The sequence below is a fragment of the Dendrobates tinctorius genome, unplaced genomic scaffold, assembly GCF_039654945.1.
Source record: "Dendrobates tinctorius isolate UK_male_01 unplaced genomic scaffold, ASM3965494v1 ptg000057l, whole genome shotgun sequence".
NCBI lineage: Eukaryota > Metazoa > Chordata > Amphibia > Anura > Dendrobatidae > Dendrobates > Dendrobates tinctorius.
The window spans coordinates 6,619,436-6,641,120 of NW_027361725.1; the positions used below are offsets into that span (position 1 = coordinate 6,619,436).

At 44.0% G+C, this 21,685-nt stretch overlaps 1 protein-coding gene across 3 annotated transcripts in view; it reads right to left on the reverse strand.

The window, feature by feature from the left end:
- Positions 1-219: 219 nt before the first annotated feature.
- The window catches only part of SETD3 (SET domain containing 3, actin N3(tau)-histidine methyltransferase), a 70,144-nt gene continuing 48,678 nt past the window's right edge, over positions 220-21,685 (reverse strand). For all 3 annotated transcript variants that reach the window (XM_073577700.1, XM_073577698.1, XM_073577699.1), the window contains exons 8-14: positions 17,512-17,570; positions 15,623-15,737; positions 14,328-14,402; positions 13,440-13,606; positions 7,316-7,401; positions 4,171-4,331; positions 220-2,797 (exon numbers count right to left, since the gene is read on the reverse strand). In XM_073577700.1, the coding sequence (XP_073433801.1) occupies positions 2,387-2,797; positions 4,171-4,331; positions 7,316-7,401; positions 13,440-13,606; positions 14,328-14,402; positions 15,623-15,737; positions 17,512-17,570 (1,074 nt within the window). In that variant the 3' untranslated portion in view covers positions 220-2,386. The remainder of the gene's footprint in view (positions 2,798-4,170; positions 4,332-7,315; positions 7,402-13,439; positions 13,607-14,327; positions 14,403-15,622; positions 15,738-17,511; positions 17,571-21,685) is intronic.

Consider the following 21,685-nt stretch of genomic DNA (forward strand, 5'->3'; position numbering starts at 1 on the left):
AGCAGAGTCATCTCACCAATAAGATACAGGGTCAGCAGAATCACCTCATCAGGGAGCAGGACCAGCAGAGTCATCTGACCAATAGAAAGCAGGGAATTTAATCCACTCCCTGGTCTCTGGGGGAGGGGTCTGTGCGCCATTCACTTCTGGAAGGCGGCAAGGACACTTTCTGACCAGTAACTCCCATTCACAGCATTTGCCATAAAGCACATACTAAAATTACATGATACAGTCCCTTTAATGATGACATATATATATATAATCTACAATAGCAGAAATCATTCACGTTGGTTTTATTGATGATTTCAGAGAAAATAAAAAATAAAAAAAAAGACAATTGTCAAAAAAGTCCTAGCTATGGTGAAAGCCAGAGGAGCCAAAAAGCCACCACGTAGAAGCAGCTTACTGCCGGGAGTTTCGGAGGCGTTTACCATCAGCCCCTCCAACACTGCACTGGTTAAAGCTTTTGTATGGACCCGTAAACCTCCGAACTAGCAGCGACTGAGCGTGCCGTGCTAGTCATGTGATTGACGGCTTTAAAATATAGATTTCTATTTACACGTATATATTAACGAACGCCTCTATTTTGTCTCAAACGGTGGAAGTAAACCTGGGTTGTCAAAGCAGGAGTATAAAACCGTACAGACTGAAGTCTGTGGGCAAATTACGGGCTTTGATTAAAATGGTTGGAGGAGATTAGTAAAAACATGGCTGCTTTATTCTAAAACAGCGCCCCCTCTTGTCCATAGGACGTTTATGGTACTGCGGCCTTATGTAAGGAAATAGGTTTGAGCTGCAACACCAGATGCAGCCCAGAAATTAGGAAGGCTTGGGGTTGTTACCGAGCAGCAGCAGTGGTCAACTGTTAGCAGCTCTGTAAGCCGTAGTGGCCATTTATGTGTACGTCAGATCTGCTCCCATTCACTTCAATAGGAGCTGATTTACAGTACTAGTTTACAGCCACTACACAGGTCACGGGTGCTGTACCATTCCAGCTCTACACTGTATTTCCGGGACCAGTCAGACCTGGTAACAGCTGATCGGCGGCGGTGCAAGGTTTCGGATCCTCACAGATCTGATACCAATGACCAATCCTAAAGACATAAGTCATCAATCTCTTTCTACTGGACAACCCCTTTAAATAGCAAATCCGATTACTTATATGTCCATACAATGGCCAGGCTTTGCAGCTCTGGAATGCTGAGCCATCCATATACCGTATTTTTTGACTATAAAGACGCACTTTTTTCCCCAAAAAAATTTTGGGGGAAAATGAGGGTGCGTCTTATAGTTGGAATATACTTATAAATACTGTAGCGGAAGCAAGAGTTGGGTGATTCTGCGGGGGTCCCGCTCTGACGCTGCCGGGTGATGATCAATCCCTTCCCAGGTAGGTGCAGTAGGTTCGGCGGTGGTGCTCTGTGGTGTGGGGTAGCTCTGCCGGCATTTTGTGAAACAAAAGAGGCGCCGCATATCCATTGCTGTGATGCGGTGGCCTCCGGGAAAATGGCCACCGAGGGCAGCGCATGCTCAGATTGAGATCACGGGAGACAAGATCTCAATTTGAGCATGGGGCGGCCATTTTCCGGAGGCCACCACATCGCAGCAATGGATATGTGGGGCCGCTGGGCTTTTACCAAATGCCGGCGGAGCCCCCCGCATCACAGAGCACCATCGTCGAACCTGCTGCACCAGCCTGGGATGGGATTTCCCGGAGGCCACTGCACTTGCCGCACCAGCTTGGGATGGGAGTCATATTGCCGAACCACCAAACACCCCCTGTGACCCTGCTCCACCAGTGCTGCTGATCCCCCCCGGGTAAGCTGAATTCGGACAGTAAGACGGACCTCCACGTGACAGATTAACTTTTTCCCCTATTTTCCTTCTGAAAATTTGGGGGTGCGTCTTATGGTCTGGTGCGTCTTATAGTCCGAAAAATACGGTATAACAACCTGAAAAGGGCAATTTAAGGACCTACATTTTATGGGGGGGGTGGGATTTTAAAGGGTAAATAGCTTAAGAGGAGAGGCGTTGAGTGCCAGTACTGTCAAATTTAGGATTTTCAAAAAAGAAAAAAATAATCTAACTATATATTATTTATAGTTCTGTGATCCTAGGAGCTGGGATTAGGCTACAACCTGCTCTCGGCACCAGTAGTCACATCTACTGCCATCTTACTGTGCGGCTGCCACCTTAGTAAAAGTTGCCTATTCTCGCTCTATGCATTAAAGTCAACATTAAGTGAAGGAAAAAAAAAAAAAAAGTAAGCAGCAACATCTCCTGCCGAAACAAGGAGCAGTCTCCGAAATCTCTGCTCTTCTTCCTTAAAAGTCCCAAATCAGTTCACAATTGCACTTTTGCCTCCTAGCTGCCATGTGCTGGACTGTTATTTGGCATCGCTGGCGGCGGTGTCGTCCTCTGCCGGGGCACTGTTGCTCTCAGATTTGGCGCCATTGTATAGAGAGTCCTGTGTGTCCAGGTAGTCATTTTCAGTGATCTCTGTGATGGTTAGGGTCTCCGGTCGTTTCAGCTCGCTGCCTTCTGCCTTTTCATCATTGAAGTTTCTCAGGACCAGGGGAAATTTGGTGTTGGTGGCAGAGTTCTCCAGGAAGGCGATGTTGCTTTCCTCGTATTTGGGCAATGGCTCTCCATCCTCCAGGCGCTTGGTGTACAGCTTGCAGTTATCGGAGGCGCTTTTTACAGCTTTCTCCAAGATTTCTTTCTCAACCAGACGAAGCTTGACGGCCATGGCAGCATGGATCGAGAGGCTGCCGTTGTCCAGAATCTGCTTATCGTCCTGGGAAGAAATAAAGACATCAACTGTGAAACATCTTAGAATGGTGCATGAGGGGTTAGAAAAAAAGGGCCTGTAGGCATTGATCAGACAGTATCCAAGTGTAGGGACATGCCCTGCGGACAAGGAGGATGGTCAATGCTTGGCTTGCTCCAGATGTACCCTATAAAAGAGTCTTCTAATTGATTGCATCATGCGAAGATGATTTGATTGGTGGGCTTTAACCACCCACTGAGGCCTCATTAGCTTTTTTCTTGCATAATGCCGTTTCCAATCAGACACAGACACCGTGTCACAGCACTAACATGAAGGGGGTGGTGTTGTATCCCCAAGACATTGCCAAGTCACGGCAGCTTAGCATTTGGTCAATATACGCCAGCAATATCAAAATAATGCAGTCCAACCTCTATGTTGGAAAGTATCACAAATTATCGTGTCCCAACTTACTGACCGCAGGTACCTCCAGCAATCCAGAGAGTGTGGCTCAGAAAAACTCAGCCTCCAACAGAGCGGTGGTGCGAATGCTGAACATCTGCATTAATTGTATGGGATGCTCAGAAAAGTCTGATCAATATCACAGACCGCAAATGTTGTGAATATCGAGGACGTGCACCTCCGTGCTATTCACAACGACAAGCCGACATATTTGTATTTAAAAGGGAACCTGGAAGGGTTCATGCTGCCGACGAACAGGCACTGGCTGTATGTTTATCTCATAAATGCAGGAAAAAAAGTCTACTTTAAAAGTTGCTGGGAACAGAGCATGGAAGACTTCAGACAGGAGGGTCCCCGGTCTCTTCTCTCCGCCAACTCCCTGGAGTGACAGGTCTATCCCTGTACCTGCATGCAGGGAGAGAGAGGAGCTGCACAAAAAACAAGGTGGGTCCCTGTTCTCTTCTCTTCGACCAAACTCCCAGGAGTGACAGGTCTATCCCTATACTTGCATGCAGGAAGAGAGAGGAGCTGCAAGTAAATTTAGTCAGACAGGTGGGTCCCCGTTCTCTTCTCTCCGACCAAACTCCCAGGAGTGACAGGTCTATCCCTATACTTGCATGCAGGGAGAGAGAGGAGCTGCAAGTAAATTTAGTCAGACAGGTGGGTCCCCGTTCTCTTCTCTCCGACCAAACTCCCAGGAGTGACAGGTCTATCCCAATACCTGCATGCAGAGAGGAATCTTTCACTCAAAGGCAGCAGAGGGGAAGAACCTGGCGACTTTTTATCTGAAACGTAGCAGCAATACATGAAGAAATCGCATGGCCATGCAGAGAAGACTGACAGCCGGAGGTCACTTCTATCTCATCAGCTGCATGATCATACTTCTACCTCTGCTGCATCTGCAGAAGGGGCAGACATGACACCGTGTGTGCGGACTCTACCTCCACTGTAGATCTGTAGGTTTTGAGCAGGAGTGAAGCCCTCGTCTCCAGGAAGGTCCACAGCTTAATCTCATTGTCCCAGCTGACTGGAAACTCGTTATTCCCCAAGGTGAAGATCTTATCGATCGCGTGGTCGCCAATTAAATGTTCTTTTAACTCCTCTGTAAAGACATAAAATGAAAGGTCAGCGATGTGATCTCCTGCCAGGTGATCTGCGACAGAGCTTACGAGGGGTAACATGTGCGACTCTCATTTGGCTTTGGTACTAGTAATCCCAGCATGCCCTTTGATGATTATAGAATTGCAAACATCTACAGTGGGGGAAAAAAGTATTTAATACACTGCTGATTTTGCAAGTTTTCGCACCTACAAAGAATGGAGAAGTCTGTAATTTTATCATAGGTACACTTCAACTGTGTGAGACAGAATCTTAAAAAAAAAAAAAAAAAAAAAAAAGAATTTGGTCAGCCACCAATTGTGCAAATTCTAGCACTTAAAAAGATGAGAGAGGCCTGTAACTGACATGATAGGTAGACCACAACTATGAGAGTCAAAATGAGAAAACAAATCCAGAAAATCACCTTGTCTAATTTGGCAAGATTTATTTTGCAAATTTTGGTGGAAAATAAGTATTTGGTCATTAACAAAAGTTCATCTCAATATTTTGTTATACATCCTTGGTTGGCAATTTCAGAGGTCAAACGTTTTCTGTAAGTCTTCACAAGGGTGGCACACACTATTGGTGGTATGTTCCTTCATGCAGATCTCCTCTAGAGCAGTGATGTTTTGGGCTTGTCACTGGGCAACACAGACTTTCAAATCCCCCCAAAGGTTTTCTATGGGGTTGAGATCAGGAGACTGGCTAGGCCACTCCAGGACCTTCATATGCTTCTTACGAAGCCACTCCTTCGTTGCGCTGGCGGTGTGCTTGGGATCATTATGCTGAAAGTACCATCCACGTTTCATATTCAATGCCCTTGCTGATGGAAGGAGGTTTGCACTCAAATTCTCACGATACATGGCCCCATTCATTCTATCAGTCATCCTGGTCCCTTTGCAGAGAAATAGCCCCAAATCATGATGTTGCCACCCCCATGCTTCAGTAGGTATGGTGTTCTTTGGATGCAACTCTGCATTCTGTCTACTCCAAACACGACGCGTTTTGTTTCTTCCAAACAGTTCTACTTTGGTTTCATCAGACCATAGGACATTCTCCCAATACTCTACTGGATAATCCAAATGCTCTCTAGCAAACTTCAGACGGGCCCAGACATGTACTGGCTTAAGCAGTGGGACATGTCTGGCACTGCAGGATCTGAGTCCCTGGCGGCGTAGTGTGTTACTGATGGTAGCCATTGTTACGGTGGTCCCAGCTCTATGCAGGTCATTCACTAGATTCCCCCCCGTGTGGTTCTGGCATATTTGCTCACCGTTCTTGTGATCATTTTGATCCCACGTGGTGAGATCATGTGTGGAGCCCCAGATCAACGGAGATTATCAGTGGTCTTGTATGTCTTCCATTTTCTTATTATTGCTCCCACAGTTGATTTCATCACACCAAGCTGCTTGCCTATTGCAGATTCAGTCTTCCCTGCCTGGTGCAGGGCTACAATTTTTTTTCTGGTGTACTTCGACAGCTGTTTGGTCTTCACCATAGTGGAGTTTGGAGTGTGACTGTTTGAGGTGGTGGACAGGTGTCTTTTATATTGATAAGTTCAAACAGGTGCCATTACTATAGGTAATGAGTGGAGGACAGAGGAGCCTGTTAAAGGAGAAGTTACAGGTCTGTGAGAACCAGAAATCTTGCATGTTTTTAGGTGACCAAATACTTATTTTCCACCATAATTTGCAAAAATCTCACCAAATCAGACAAGGCGATTTTCTGAATTTTTCTCATTTTGACACTCATAGTTGTGGTCTACCTATGATGTCAATTACAGGCCTCTGTCATCTTTTTAAGTGGGAGAACTTGCACAATTGGTGGCTGACTAAATACTTTTTTCCCCAATGTATATGATAACCTACCAACCAGCAAGAATTCTGGCTCTCACAGACCTGTTAGCTTTTCTGTAAGAAGCCCTCCTACTCTGCAATTATTGCCTGTATTGATTGCTCCTGTTTGAACATCGTTACATGTATAAAAGGGATACCTGTTTACACACTCCAACCTCTCCACCATGCCCATGACCAAAGAGCTGTCTAAGGACACCAAGGACAAAATTTTAGACCTGCACAAAGCTGGAATGGCCTATAGAACAATAGGTGGGCAGCTTGGTGAGAAGGCAACAACTTGGCACAATTATTAGAAAATCGAAGCAGCACAAAGATGACTTTCAATCTTCCTCAGTCTGGGGCTCCATGCAGGATCTCACCTCGTGGGGCAAGTATGATTCTGAGAAAGGTCAGGAATCTGCACAGAACTACAAGGAAGTACCTTAGTCAATGACCTGAAGAGAGCTGGGACCACAGTCTCAAACATTACAGTTAGTAACGACTGCACCTTATTGAAGGGAGGATGGATGGGGTCAATGTATCGCGAGATTTTGGCCAACAACCTCCTTCCCTCTATAAAAGCATAGAAGATGGGTCGTGGCTGGGTCTTCCAGCATGACAACGAAATATGGAGGAGTGGGCCAAAATCCCTGCTGCAGTGTGCGCCAACTTGGTCAAGAACTACAGGAAACGTCTGACCTCTGTAATCGCAAAGATTTCTGTACCAAATATTAAGTTCTGCTTTACTATTGTATCAAATACTTATTTCAGGCAACAAAATGCAAATTATTTATGTAAAAATCATACAATGTGATTTTCTGGATTTTTTTTTAGACTGTCTCTTGCAGTTGTACCTTCGATAAACATTACAGACCTCTAAATGGTTTGTAGGTGGTAAAACTTGTGAAATTGGCAGTGTATCAAATTCTTATTTTCACCACTGTAGGTTTATTAAGATTCATCTCAAGACCTGCAGCATCCTCAAAGGAATCACCTTTTTTAATACAGACTAGCTGGGTTTGTTGTTTATTAGTGACCCCAGTGGTGGACCCCCCCACCATCACCAGCCTCTAATGCAGCCTTATGGCTAGAGGAGCAGTAAGACACCCACAAGCATCTGGAATGTAGGTCTGTGCAAACCTATATATCTTACCTTCACTCATGCAGAAGACTCGCAGGAAAGCCAGAAGCTGAGCTGATATTGGAGGCTCGGTGATGTGCAGCGCAAATACACTGGACCTGTGCACAGACACAACAGCATTAACACCAGGACCGTCCACATACAGTGGGTACAGAAAATACTCAGACCCCTTTACATTTTTCACATTTTGTTTCATTGCAGCCATTTGGTAAATTAAAAAAAAAGTTCACTTTTTCTCATTAATGTACACTCTGCACCCCAGCTTGACTGAAAAAAAAACATATATAGAATTTTTTCCAAATTTATTGAAAAAGAAAAACTGAAATATCACATGGTCATAAGTATTCAGACCCTTTGCTCAGTATTGAGTAGAAGCACCCTTTTGAGCTAGTACAGCCATGAGTCTTCTTGGGAATGATGCAACAAGTTTTTCACACCTGGATTTGGGGATCTTCTGCCATTCTTCCGTGCAGATCTTCTCCAGTTCCGTCAGGTTGGATGGTGAATGTTGGTGGACAGCCATTTTCAGGTCTTTCCAGAGATGCTCAATTGGGTTTAGGTCAGGGCTCTGGCTGGGCCAGTCAAAAATGGTCACAGTTGTTCTGAAGCCACTCCTTTGTTATTTCAGTTGTGTGCTTAGGGTCATTGTCTTGTTGGAAGGTGAACCTTCGGCCAAGTGTGAGGTCCAGAGCACTCTGTAAGAGGTTTTCATCCAGGATATATCTGTACTTGGCCGCTTTCATGTTTCCTTCAATTACAACCAGTCGTCCTGTCCCTGTAGCTGAAAAACAACCCCATAGCATGATGCTGCCACCACGTTTCACTGTTGCGATTGTATTGGACAAGTGATGAGCAGTACCTGGTTTTATCCACACATACCGCTTAGAATTATCACCAAAAAGTTCTCTCTTTGTCTCATCAGACCAGAGAATCTTATTTCTCATAGTCTGGAAGTCCTTCATGTGGTTTTTTTTTTAGCAAACTCTATGCGGGCTTTCATATGTCTGGCACTGAGGAGAGGCTTCTGTCTGGCCACTCTGCCATAAAGGCCCGACTGGTGGAGGGCTGCAGTGATAGTTGACTTTGTGGAACTTTCTCCCATCTCCCTACTGCATCTGTGGAGCTCAGCCACAGTGATCTTGGGGTTCTTCTTTACCTCTCTCACCAAGGCTCTTCTCCCATGATTGCTCAGTTTGGCTGGACGGCCAGGTCTAGCAAGACTTCTGATGGTCTCAAACGTCCTCCATTTAAGAATTATGGAGGCCACTGTGCTCTTAGGAACCTTGAGTACTGCAGAAATTCTTTTGTAACCTTGGCCAGATCTGTGCCTTGACAATTCTGTCCCCGAGCTCCTTGGCCATTCCTTTCACCTCATGATTCTCATTTGGTCTGACATGCACTGTGAGGTCTTATATAGACAGGTGTGTGCCTTTACAAATCAGGTCCTATCAGTTTAATTAAACACAGCTGGACTCCAATGAAGGAGTAGAACCATCTCGAGGATGATCACAAGGAAATGGGCAGCATGTGACATATACGAGTGTCTGAGCAAAGGGTCTGAATACTTGTAACCATGTGATATTTCAGTTTTTATTTAATAAATTTGCAAACATTTCTACATTTGTTTTTTTCTCCAGTCAAGATGGGGTGCAGAGTGTACATTAATGAGAAAAAAAAAATGTTGAATTTACTAAATGGCTGCAATGAAAAAAAGAGTGAAAAATTTAATGGGGTCTGAATACTTTCCGTACCCACTGTAGCATTCCTCTAATGAGAGTCTCAGGATCTGCTCTTTGCCAACATTAGAAACCGGTCCAGCACTGACCCTGCCTGCTCTCCATACATCTGCCATACATTCTCTAATCCCGAGAATTGGGAATTCTGCCAGCAAAAGCCAGTCTCCATATAAAGCAGATGGAAACATAACCTCTTGGATTGTTAGCTCAGATAAGAGAGTAGCGTAGCGCAGTATGGTGATACGTAAAAGAGCGGTCATTAATAAGCATTACCTGTAAGGGCGCATTTACTACCAATGCTGGTGGTATGGCTGTATAGGTCCAAATACCCAGCTTACAGTAATGATATGCCAGGACTGAGAAATTGAGCATCTAAGCCCCTTGCAAATTAGCCTGAAAATGCATTGACATTATACACTCACTGGCCACTTTATTAGGTACACCTGTCCAACTGTGTGTTAAGACTTAATTTCTAATCAGCCAATCACATGGCGGCAACTCAGTGCATTTAGGCATGTAGACATGGTCAAGACAATCTCCTGCAGTTCAAACCGAGCATCAGTATGGGGAAGAAAGGTGATTTGAGTGCCTTTGAACGTGGCATGATTGTTGGTGCCAGAAGGGCTGGTCTGAGAATTTCAGAAACTGCTGATCTACTGGGATTTTCACGCACAACCATCTCTAGGGTTTACAGAGAATGGTCCGAAAAAGAAAAAAAATCCAGTGAGCGGCAGTTCTGTGGCCGGAAATGCCATGTTGATGCCAGAGGTCAGAGGAGAATGGGCAGACTGGTTCGAGCTGATAGAAAGGCAACAGTGACTCAAATTGCCACCCGTTACAACCAAGGTAGGCAGAAGAGCATCTCTGAACGCACAGTGCGTCGAACTTTGAGGCAGATGGGCTACAGCAGCAGAAGACCACACTGGGTACCACTCCTCTCAGCTAAGAACAGGAAACTGAGGCTACAATTTGCACAAGCTCATCGAAATTGGACAGTAGAAGATTGGAAAAACGTTGCCTGGTCTGATGAGTCTCGATTTCTGCTGCGACATTCGGATGGTAGGGTCAGAATTTGGCGTAAACAACATGAAAGCAGGGATCCATCCTGCCTTGTATCAACGGTTCAGGCTGGTGGTGGTGGTGTCATGGTGTGGGGAATTTTTTCTGGGCACTCTTTGGGCCCCTTGGTACCAATTGAGCATCGTTGCAACGCCACAGCCTACCTGAGTATTGTTGCTGACCATGTCCATCCCTTTATGACCACAATGTACCCAACATCTGATGGCTACTTTCAGCAGGATAATGCGCCATGTCATAAAGCTCGAATCATCTCAGATTGGTTTCTTGAACATGACAATGAGTTCACTGTACTCAAATGGCCTCCTCAGTCACCAGATCTCAATCCAATAGAGCATCTTTGGGATGTGGTGGAACGGGAGATTCGCATCAGGGATGTGCAGCCGACAAATCTGCGCCAACTGTGTGATGCCATCATGTCAATATGGTCCAAAATCTCTGAGGAATGCTTCCAGCACCTTGTTGAATCTCTGCCACGAAGAATTGAGGCAGTTCTGAAGGCAAAAGGGGGTCCAACCCCTTACTAGCATGGTGTACCTAATAAAGTGGCCAGTGAGTGTATGTGCACAGACACGCCCCAATGCACTTCCAAGCCAATTGGCATAGGGTTCCAACACTGGAGTTCTCGGTGCTAGCGAAAAAGAGCTATCTAGTGTAGAGTTTAACTTAGCGATTTGCAGGATCCCAGTTATTGGTCCCAGATCCTCCTACTTACCGGCATCCAGCACAACATCTCCTAATTGGGAGAGGCATGGGGGATGCTTCAAGGTTGGAGGAGGATCACAGGATTCTGGTCTGGTGGTCAGACTATGCACAAGTGTCCTGTGAGTCTCCCCCCCCCCCCCTCCAACACTGATCATTTATCTTGCTGCACTAGGAGCCAGCCAGCCATATGACTGGTATCAGTAGTAAAACACTTCTGACAAGTTTACTTTAATCGCTCCTTACAAAGCTTTTGGAAGACCTCCTTACACTCAACAGGAGTCCATAAAAATGTGAAATCCATTTCCTAATATCTTAATTCTATGATTAAAACAAGCTGAAAGCTGAAGGCCCCCCCGAGCCAGAGGCTGCACTACTGAGACTCTGACAACATTCACATTGCCCTTCACCTCTGGATTAGAGTCCTACTTGCTGAATTATTACTTTTTCTAGAAAAACTTGAAAATAAAGTGTCACGACTTATATGGGGATGAAGTCTTGACAACGTGTCACCACAGTTTATATAGTTTCTCCAGCACAATTTAACCCCTTCACGAACAAGCCTATTTTGACCTTAATGACCGGGCCATTTTTAGCAATTCTGACCAGTGTCCCTTTATGAGGTAATAACGCAGGAATGCTTCAACAGATCCTAGCGATTTCTTTTTTGTTAGGAAGTTATAAGGGTTAAAAGTTGACCAGCGATTTCTCACTTTTACAACAAAATTTACAAAACCATTTTCTTTAGGGACCACCTCGCATTTGAAGTCAGTTTGAAGGGTCTATATGGCTGAAAATACCCAAAAGTGACACCATTCTAAAAACTGCACCTCTCAAGCTGATCAAAACCACATTCAAGAAGTTTATTAAGCCTTCAGTTGTTTCACAGCAGCAGAAGCAACATGGAAGGAAAATGTGAACATTTAACTTTTTAGTCACAAAAATGATCTTTTAGCAAATTTTTTTTTTTATTTTCCCAAGGGTAAAAGGTGAAAGTGGACCCCAAAAATTGTTGTCCAATTTGTCCTGAGTACGCTGATACCCATATGTGGGGGGGAACCACTGTTTGTGTACACGGCAGGGCTCGGAAGGGAAGAAGAGCCATTTGACTTTTTGAATGAAAAATTAGCTCCAATCGTTAGCAGACACCATGTCACGTTTGGAGAGCGCCTGATGTGCCTAAACTTTGGAGCTCCCCCACAAGTGACCCCATTTTGGAAACTAGACCCCCCAGGGAACTTATCTAGTTGTGTGGTGAGCACTTTGAACCCCCAAGTGTGTCACAGAAGTTTATAACGTAGAGCCGTGAAAATATTAATTTTTTTTTCCCCTCAATAAATGATTTTTTTAGCCTGCAACTTTTTATTTTCACAAGGGTAACAGGAGAAATTGGACCCCAAAAGTTGTTGTCCAGTTTGTTCTGAGTATGCTAGGACCCCATATGTGGGGGGAAACAACTGTTTAGTCACACGTCGGGGCTCAGAAGGGAAGTAGTGACATTTTGAAATGCGTCATGTTACGTTTGCAGAGCCCCAGATGTGCCTAAACAGTAGAAACCTCCCCAAAAGTGACCCCATTTTGGAAGCTAGACCCCCCCAAGGAACTTATCTAGATGCGTGGTGAGCACTTTGAACCCCCAAGTGCTTTACAGATGTTTATAACGCAGAGCTGTGAAAATAGTTTTTTAGCCCCCAATTTTTTATTTTCCCAAGGGTAACAGGAGAAATTAGACCCCCAAAGTTCTTGTGCAATTTTTCCTGAGTACGCTGATGCCCTATATGTTGGGGTAAACCACTGTTTGGACACACGTCGGGCTTGGAAGGGAGGGAGCACCGTTTGACTTCTTGAACGCAAAATTGGCTGGAATCAATGATGGCGCCATGTCGCGTTTGGAGAGCCCCTGATGTGCCTACACAGTGGAAACCCCTCAATTCTAACTCCAACCCTGACCCCAACACACCCCTAACCCTGACCCCAACACACCCCTAACCCTAATCCCAACACACCCCTAACCCTAATCTTAACCCTAATCCCACCGCTAACCCTAATTCCAACCCAAACCCCAACCCTGATTCCAACCCCAACCCTAGTTCCAATGGAAAAATAAAAATAAATATATTTTCTTTATTTCATTTTTTTCCTCTACCTATGAGGGAGATAAAGGGGTGGGGTTATTTACTATTTTTTCTTTTTTATTTTGATCACTGTGATAGACCCTATCACAATGATCAAAATGTACCTGGAATGAATCTGCCGGCCAATCTCGGCGGGCGAACTGCGCCCGTCATTTTAGAAGATGGCTGCACCCATGGGGGAAGGCCTGGAGACGGAGGGACACAGGGACTCGGGAGGAATTGGACGGCGGACAAAAGAGGGGAGGGGAGCAAATTCCGACGGCAGCGGCACATCGCCGCCGTCAGATCGCAGTCTCCAGCCATGGCCGATGATATTGCATCATCGGCCATGGCTGGATTGTAATATTTCACCAAGTTTCATTGCTGAAATATTACAATTACGCTGATTGGCGGTTTCACTTTCAGCAGCCAATCAGAGCGATTGTAGCTACGGTGGGGCAAAGCCACCCCCCTGGGGTGAAGTACAAGTTCCCGCGCTGTACTTACGTAGGTATGCCGGCTCGTGCCAGGACTTCGGCCTTCATGGCATAAAGCCGGTCACTCTTGCTGACACCCAGCTTTATCTTCACCCGGTCGTGAGCGTTATTTTCAAAGAAGAATCCGTTGTGGATGACAAACTCGGCATTGGACCGAGTGCCGTAAAAAATGTAAATCTGGCGATGAGAGAGGAGTCAGGATTAAAAGACAGACGGTACAAAAAAGGGTACGAGGAGACCTCTTTGGGTTTAATGAAGGGCTCCCGCTGCTCTGCTTATCCGACTGCGAAAGCAAAATAAGAAATCATCTGCCTCCCACCCCATAAAAGTTATAGTGCGGTTTATGTGACCGCTCGCTCCATAAATGGCATCTGGTGTCAGCCGGCCCAGACAGACAGACAGCGAAGCCCACGCTGCCCAGCAATCTGTCCGCACGCTCACGGCAGCCTAAAGATAAAGACTTAAAGGTAAAATCCACCAAAAGATGTGCAGTTCCGCTGTGTACACTTGATAAACTCTGCTAATGGCCGAAACTAACAATGGGGACCCACAAATCTCTTATTGATAGGTCATCAATAGCAAAGTAATGGCATATTCAAGCTTGGAAGCTATAACTTTCCAATTACTGGGGGTCGACTTCCATCGACAACCAGAGCGGAGACCTATTATCCATTCATTCTTATGAGAATGCAAAAGATCAGCCAACTTTGAGACTACCACTTTAAGGCTCTTATGCAGGGGGGGATGTAATAGAGGGGGGTACCCTACGCGAATTATAATTTCTGTAAGTAACGGAGGCCACTTTAATGATAAGACGTTCTCAATGGATGTCCCAAACCGCCCTTCAGCTACAAAGATGCCGTGCGTCTCCCATGCGTGAATGCTGTCAAAATCTTACCTGCTCGCCCTCCTTAAATTCCTGCAACGCCACGCACTCGCATCGGTCATCCTCTAAATTATAACCGGTAGTTATCTAAAGCAAGAGGAGAAGTAATGAATAAAGATTTCGTCTCATTAGATACCATTTTACCTGAAGCAAGATTGTCTCTTTAGACGGCATAAAACATTAATGAAAATCATTCAACGTGCGACTCTGTTCCACCTGACGTGACAGGTTTGGAGCTGAATATTTTATGAAAGCTACTGGGGATCACAAACGTGGTGGCGGATTTAGAAAAGCAAAACTGGATTCTCGCTCGACACCTGCCTTATGGAGACTGGTCTTAGGAGGGAAGAAAAATAAAAAATAAAAAAAAAAAGGTCCCAAAGTGCAGCTGAAGACACATTTACTACTTCTGACAAGGAGTCAGCGGTAGAAGATAAGACGATACGGTCACATTTACCAAATGAAGGGGAAAGAGGGGAGGTCTTCTCCAACCTTCACATTTCCCACCTGATACAGGGTCTCATGATCAGCTGTTACCACTGGATAAACCTGACCATAAGTATTCAGTTTCCCTGCAGTGCCTCCACAGGTGAAATGAAGTATTACATGCTGTCCATTCAGATTGATAGGGTGTCTGTGTAATTGAGGTCTGTTTGGGTCCTCCAGAACAAGAGATGTGGTTCCAGGAAAGAACCCTCTCAATTAAAGGTTACCCATCGTTTTATGTATTGTTTTACTCAATATTTAGAAATATTAATATTTAGCGTCTTTCTTAGTTGCACATCAAGCATGGTTTTGCCCACAAGAAAGGCATGGAAGCTTAACTGGTTAGGGGGTCCTACCCATTAGATACCCACGAATCCTAATAAAGGGGGCCACAGTATGGATTTGTATAGGGGACTCTCCGACCACACAATAGATCTACAGGTCAGCCCCATTCACTTTATTGGGGACCTACATCTAAAAATCTGCTGGTTAAAGGAAAAAAGTGTAGGGGGTGGGGGGTCACATTCTCAAGATTGGTTGGGGCCTCACAGCTGGATTTAACGTTATATCCTAGCAGCATGAAGTCATGTTTTATGACAGGAAACTATTTTTTCCTAGAATACGCTGAGTGGCAACCAACAACACAGCCCCCAAATTACAACTCCCACAGGAAATCTATAGGAGCTGTAATGAGGCCTTGTTGGTTGACACCCCGCTGCCCAATCTATTTATGCAGGAACTTGGGAAAGCTGAGTTGTGACTGAGCTAAAACAACAATATGGATGGCCCAGTGCTCAATACATTGGTGTCCAGTCACTTACCAGACCGTTGGTGTGATTACACATGTCCCATAAAGGAATCAATGCCAGGGTTACCCGAGATCCATCCTCGGTGGGAATCTGATTCTGACGCGTCATGACGGATGATACAGCCCACCTACAGCCAAGAAAAAGACCCCCACAAGAGCTCATATGAAGTAATACGTATTTTATGATGGGGGGGGAGGCAGAGAGTTCTGCAATGAAATGCAGAATTTACAGATCGCTATAGGCAGCTGATAAGACACCGGGGGCGATGTGCTACTTTGTAGTTATCCCTGCGAGTACAGTCCATAAATAAAATACATCAGTGATTGATGGGACCGGTGTCCGGAGGCCAGCGGATCATTGATTTTAATAGAGCGTTTCAATAAAACATACATGAGAAATACTGCACGGTCATCTGTTCTGTGGCTTCCCTCACAAATAATTGACTTCTAATCAATATTAGTGTGTATGGTAATTATTTTTTTCATTTTTAAATTTTTTAGTATACTTTTTTATTATTATTTTTTTAAAATGAGGTGTGATGCGAGTAAAGGGCGAAATAGAACCTCCCTTGCTGCAAATGGTTGCTGTCGTTTCATTAAACCTGATATTGAAATCAATAAGCTCAGCGAATAAATAACTCATGAGCCATTTTTTTCCCCTTCACCACCTGAACTCATCACTCACTCTAAAAAACGTCTTGGTCAAGGCAATGAGGACCACCACCTCACTGAGAGATTAGAGAACAGCTAACTGTTGCAGTTTATGGAGAGGGGAGCAGAGTAAGAAAATCAAAAGAAGTTTTGAGATGCTGCTTTCTAATAAAGGGTTTTATCTCCATCTAGTGCTAGTTTCACAGCTACACTGTTGAGTAGTGCTACGCATTATCCTACATTATGCTGCTTTATAATAAGGCTTTTATTTCACCCCAGTACGGGATTCACAGCTACGCTGCTCAGTAAAGTTGTGTGTTTTGTCCAAAATGCTGCTACTTTCTAGTAAGGGTTTTATCCCACCATAGTGCTGATTTTACAGATATACTGCTCAGTAATACTGTGTATTCCCTTAAATTCTGGCGCTTTCTACTAAGGGTTTTATTTCACCGAAGTGCTGGAGTAACAACTACAGTGCTCAGTAATGCCATGTATTGTCCTAGATGCTGCTGCTTTCTAGTAAGGGTTTTATCACACCATAGGGCTGAATTCACAGCTGCACTGCTCAGTAATGCAGTATGCCATCCTACATGCTGCTTGTTTTACTAAGTATTTGATCTCTCCACAGGGCTGGATACAGAGCAACACTGTAATATAATGTGCTCCATGCTGTCACTTTCTAGTATATGTTGCATTAACCTAAAAGATGAATTCATAGTTACACTGTTCCTGTCCTGAACATGTGACAGGAGAGACAGGAGAGCAGGAATCACTTAGGTCTGTGTATAGGAGATATCAGAGAAGATGTCTCTATCCAACAGCTCAGAGACAAGTGAAAATTACAGACAGAGCCCTCTAGAGGGGAAAACAAATATATATATATATATATATATATTTTTTTTTTTTTTTTTTTCCCCCACTATTAAAATTTTATCACAAAACTGATCTCACCATCAGCCCTCGGGTGCACGTGATCCACGCCTGTATTCATGTTTTGTTCTAAATGTACCCAATTTACCTTTTTTGGTCTATATGAAAAATGTAAAAAAACTACAGCTAAATTTTTTTTTTCTCCCAAACACTAAGAAGGAACCACTAGCTGAAGGACTTCTCCATTATGTAGCGTTCTGCCCTCTATATAAATCTAAACATGTGTAAGGATACATAAACCTGACGAGTCTTGTTGTAAATATAGGAAATACACAATTAAAAGATACTAGAAAAATGTAATAAAAATGATAAATAACCAACCTGTAGTCGTCGAACGTGAAGGCATCCTTTAGGGGCAGCTTGCTGGCATTGGGATGAGTCTGAGGTTCCAGAAGAAACAAAATAAAAAAAAGAGAAAAACGTCAGAAATTGCTAAGCAAAATTTCATAATTTAGCTTCCTAACGAGAGGCAAATGAAACAGGAGGTGCCCAGAAATGTTACGCAGGGATCATCGTGCTATTATGTTCTCATATATCAATGTCAACTTAATTTGTTGTGCCCAGCAGCTCCCATTAATCTGCGTCTCCGGATTCTGAGACAGAACTCGCAGGCAACGCAGATTTAACAATATAAGGTGGACGCTATGGACAGGGAAGCGGCCATCATTTATACATGTCAGCGAGGATGCAAGAATTAATTAGGCATTTCAGCTTACACTCTCTAAACAAATGTTTCAGACTTTTTTTTTTTTTTTTTTTTGCTTTTTCTTCCTTCCTCGTAAAAAAAAATTATATATAATTTTCTTTATATTTCACACCATAGCACCAAAAAAAAAAAAAAAATTGTTTGAAAAGCCAAAGCCGGGCAAAATTGTTGTCCTTACAAACCAATGGGGAGTCCAAACTCATTCATCAGAGACCCTTTGGCAGAGGAAAGCTGTTGCCCGAATGGTTGACCATACACAGTGTACGCATTTTCTTTTTTTGCCTTTTGAGTGATTTTTTCGTCTTAGGATGCACACACACACACACACACACACACACACACACACACACACACACACACACACACACACACAACGGCATAAGTCGAAAAGCTTTCCACCATACACCTCTGATACCCTTTTTGCCCAAAATCCTGGAAATCATTTGATTAGTCATGTGATCACTGAATACAGTCGGCATCAAGCACCAGGGTCAGCAGCCCACTCTGTCCAGGTTTCACATCTATGAAATCCACCACACATGTAGGCGGATCTGTACATTGCACATTTACGCCAGGCTCAGCTCCATACAGCGTAGGTGCCGGCTGTGTGATACAGATGGTACCCAAGGCTGACTGTAGTGGTCAACAGTAACATTTAGGAAGATAGAAACAGGAAACTGTGTCCTGTTCCGACCACTCCATTGGTTCCCCACAACATGACTGCAGGGTGTTAATAGCATTATAATGGCTACTAAGGGGCATATTGATGTACCCCATGTCTGCCTTCTAGATGGACCTTTGTTTGGACTTTCTAAGAAACCAGTAATTTTACAATACAAAGCAATAATTACAGCAGTGCCGTGTATTTCGCTATTGATCAATATTTTAGGAAAAAAAACCTAAAAATACAAAATCTATACATTAAAATGATATATTAAATCTATAAATGAAATAAAAACAAATATATATTTCACCTATAGATTTAATAATAATTTATAATTTTAAGTTATAAATTTCGTATTATTCAGAAATATTTAATTTTCTCCCTCCATTATTGATCACTTGTGAAATATATAGCAATGCTGCGATTATTGGCTTGTAAAATTACCAGCTTCTAAAAGAGTAAATTATATACACATACATACACATATATACACTCACTGGCCACTTTATTAGGTACACCATACTAGTAACGGGTTGGACCCCCTTTTGCCTTCAGAACTGCCTCAATTCTTCGTGGCAGAGATTCAACAAGGTGCTGGAAGCATTCCTCAGAGATTTTGGACCATATTGACATGATGGCATCACACAGTTGGCGCAGATTTGTCGGCTGCACATCCCTGATGCGAATCTCCCGTTCCACCACATCCCAAAGATGCTCTATTGGATTGAGATCTGGTGACTGAGGAGGCCATTTGAGTACAGTGAACTCATTGTCATGTTCAAGAAACCAATCTGAGATGATTCGAGCTTTATGACATGGCGCATTATCCTGCTGAAAGTAGCCATCAGATGTTGGGTACATTGTGGTCATAAAGGGATGGACATGGTCAGCAACAATACTCAGGTAGGCTGTGGCGTTGCAACGATGCTCAATTGGTACCAAGGGGCCCAAAGAGTGCCAAGAAAAAATTCCCCACACCATGACACCACCACCACCAGCCTGAACCGTTGATACAAGGCAGGATGGATCCATGCTTTCATGTTGTTTACGCCAAATTCTGACCCTACCATCCGAATGTCGCAGCAGAAATCGAGACTCATCAGACCAGGCAACGTTTTTCCAATCTTCTACTGTCCAATTTCGATGAGCTTGTGCAAATTGTAGCCTCAGTTTCCTGTTCTTAGCTGAGAGGAGTGGTACCCAGTGTGGTCTTCTGCTGCTGTAGCCCATCTGCCTCAAAGTTCGACGCACTGTGCGTTCAGAGATGCTCTTCTGCCTACCTTGGTTGTAACGGGTGGCAATTTGAGTCACTGTTGCCTTTCTATCAGCTCGAACCAGTCTGCCCATTCTCCTCTGACCTCTGGCATCAACAAGGCATTTCCGGCCACAGAACTGCCGCTCACTGGATTTTTTTTCTTTTTCGGACCATTCTCTGTAAACCCTAGAGATGGTTGTGCGTGAAAATCCCAGTAGATCAGCAGTTTCTGAAATACTCAGACCAGCCCTTCTGGCACCAACAATCATGCCACGTTCAAAGGCACTCAAATCACCTTTCTTCCCCATACTGATGCTCGGTTTGAACTGCAGGAGATTGTCTTGACCATATCTACATGCCTAAATGCACTGAGTTGCCGCCATGTGATTGGCTGATTAGAAATTAAGTCTTAACACACAGTTGGACAGGTGTACCTAATAAAGTGGCCAGTGAGTGTATATACACACACATATTATATATATATATATATATATATATATATATATATATATATATATATATATATATATATATATATATATATATATATATATACACACATATACACACACACACACACACACACACACACACACACACAGTAAGGTAGCACTGTCATTTGGGTAGGGGATACTCGCTTGGCAGCCGATAAATGACATCCGGCACAGGTTTTCCATAAAAACCAAAACAGTCCATGCGGTTTATTCAGACATCATAAACCACAGCAGCAACATAAAGTTCATATAAACAGCTTAGCGTCCATGACAGAGCTTCACTCTGCTAAGCCTGTGGTCACACAGGTTACACAATGTCCAGTACTCAGGCTCTTCAACCTCTCAGATATCTCACCAGTCAGGGTTCACTCATGGTTCTGTCTCCATGCTGCAGACGTCCATTCCCTCCAGGGAATTACCAGGCACGTGCAGCCATTACACACAGCGTTCACTTGCTGTCAGAAGGCAGCCCCATCTCTCTCAGACGGGACCTTCCAAAACGGACCAACCAGGTCCCTGCATTCACCACATGTGACCTACCCTGGCCACCTTATACAGTCCGTAGCCACGCCCACTGGGTCACATGGCTATGACCTCATCACAGGTCCTTGAACCATTCACACACTTATCACAACATTCTCAAACACACCCCCTGGGTGGGTTTGTAGGTAAGGTAACTGGGCCCACCCGTCTCCTCAGTTACCTGGAGACTTCTCCCTGACACATTGAAACACCTCAGCAATATCATTGCTGATCAACACACAAGTCTCCATCTCAAGGCCACCCACCTTGACATACATAACGGTCCTTCAGGATTCTGCCACTCATCCTCTCTCTTGGGACATCCACACAGCGCCCCCTAGCGGACACAGTGGTCACTACACCACAACACACATACATAAAATGCTATTTATCATTATTATTATTATAAAAGTAATAACGATCATATCATCTCGCTCTCCTGGAAAGCAAAATATAATACTTAACATTTAAACCATGTCATTAATGTTATGCTATTTTAAGGCAAATGGGATAGAAAACAAAAAATAAAATCACAAAGTCATATGGACCCCAAAATGGTAAAAATAAAAAACTACAGCTCATAGAACAAAAATAAAAGCCCAGATATAATGCTGTCAGTAGTAGAATTAAAAAACAAATCTAAAATGATATGTAAGGAGCATTACTGCCCCTGGTGTTCGCATACACGTTGAGCCACGACTTCTGCCTTGTTCTCCCTTACACAATTATTCGGACAGATCGGATGTAGACTACAGGCAGGCATTTATGGGTTAAATCCCCAAATGACTGCCGTGCCCCCTTCTTGAACCTGATGAGAGAACCCCATAATATTACTATGAACCTAAGAATGGTTC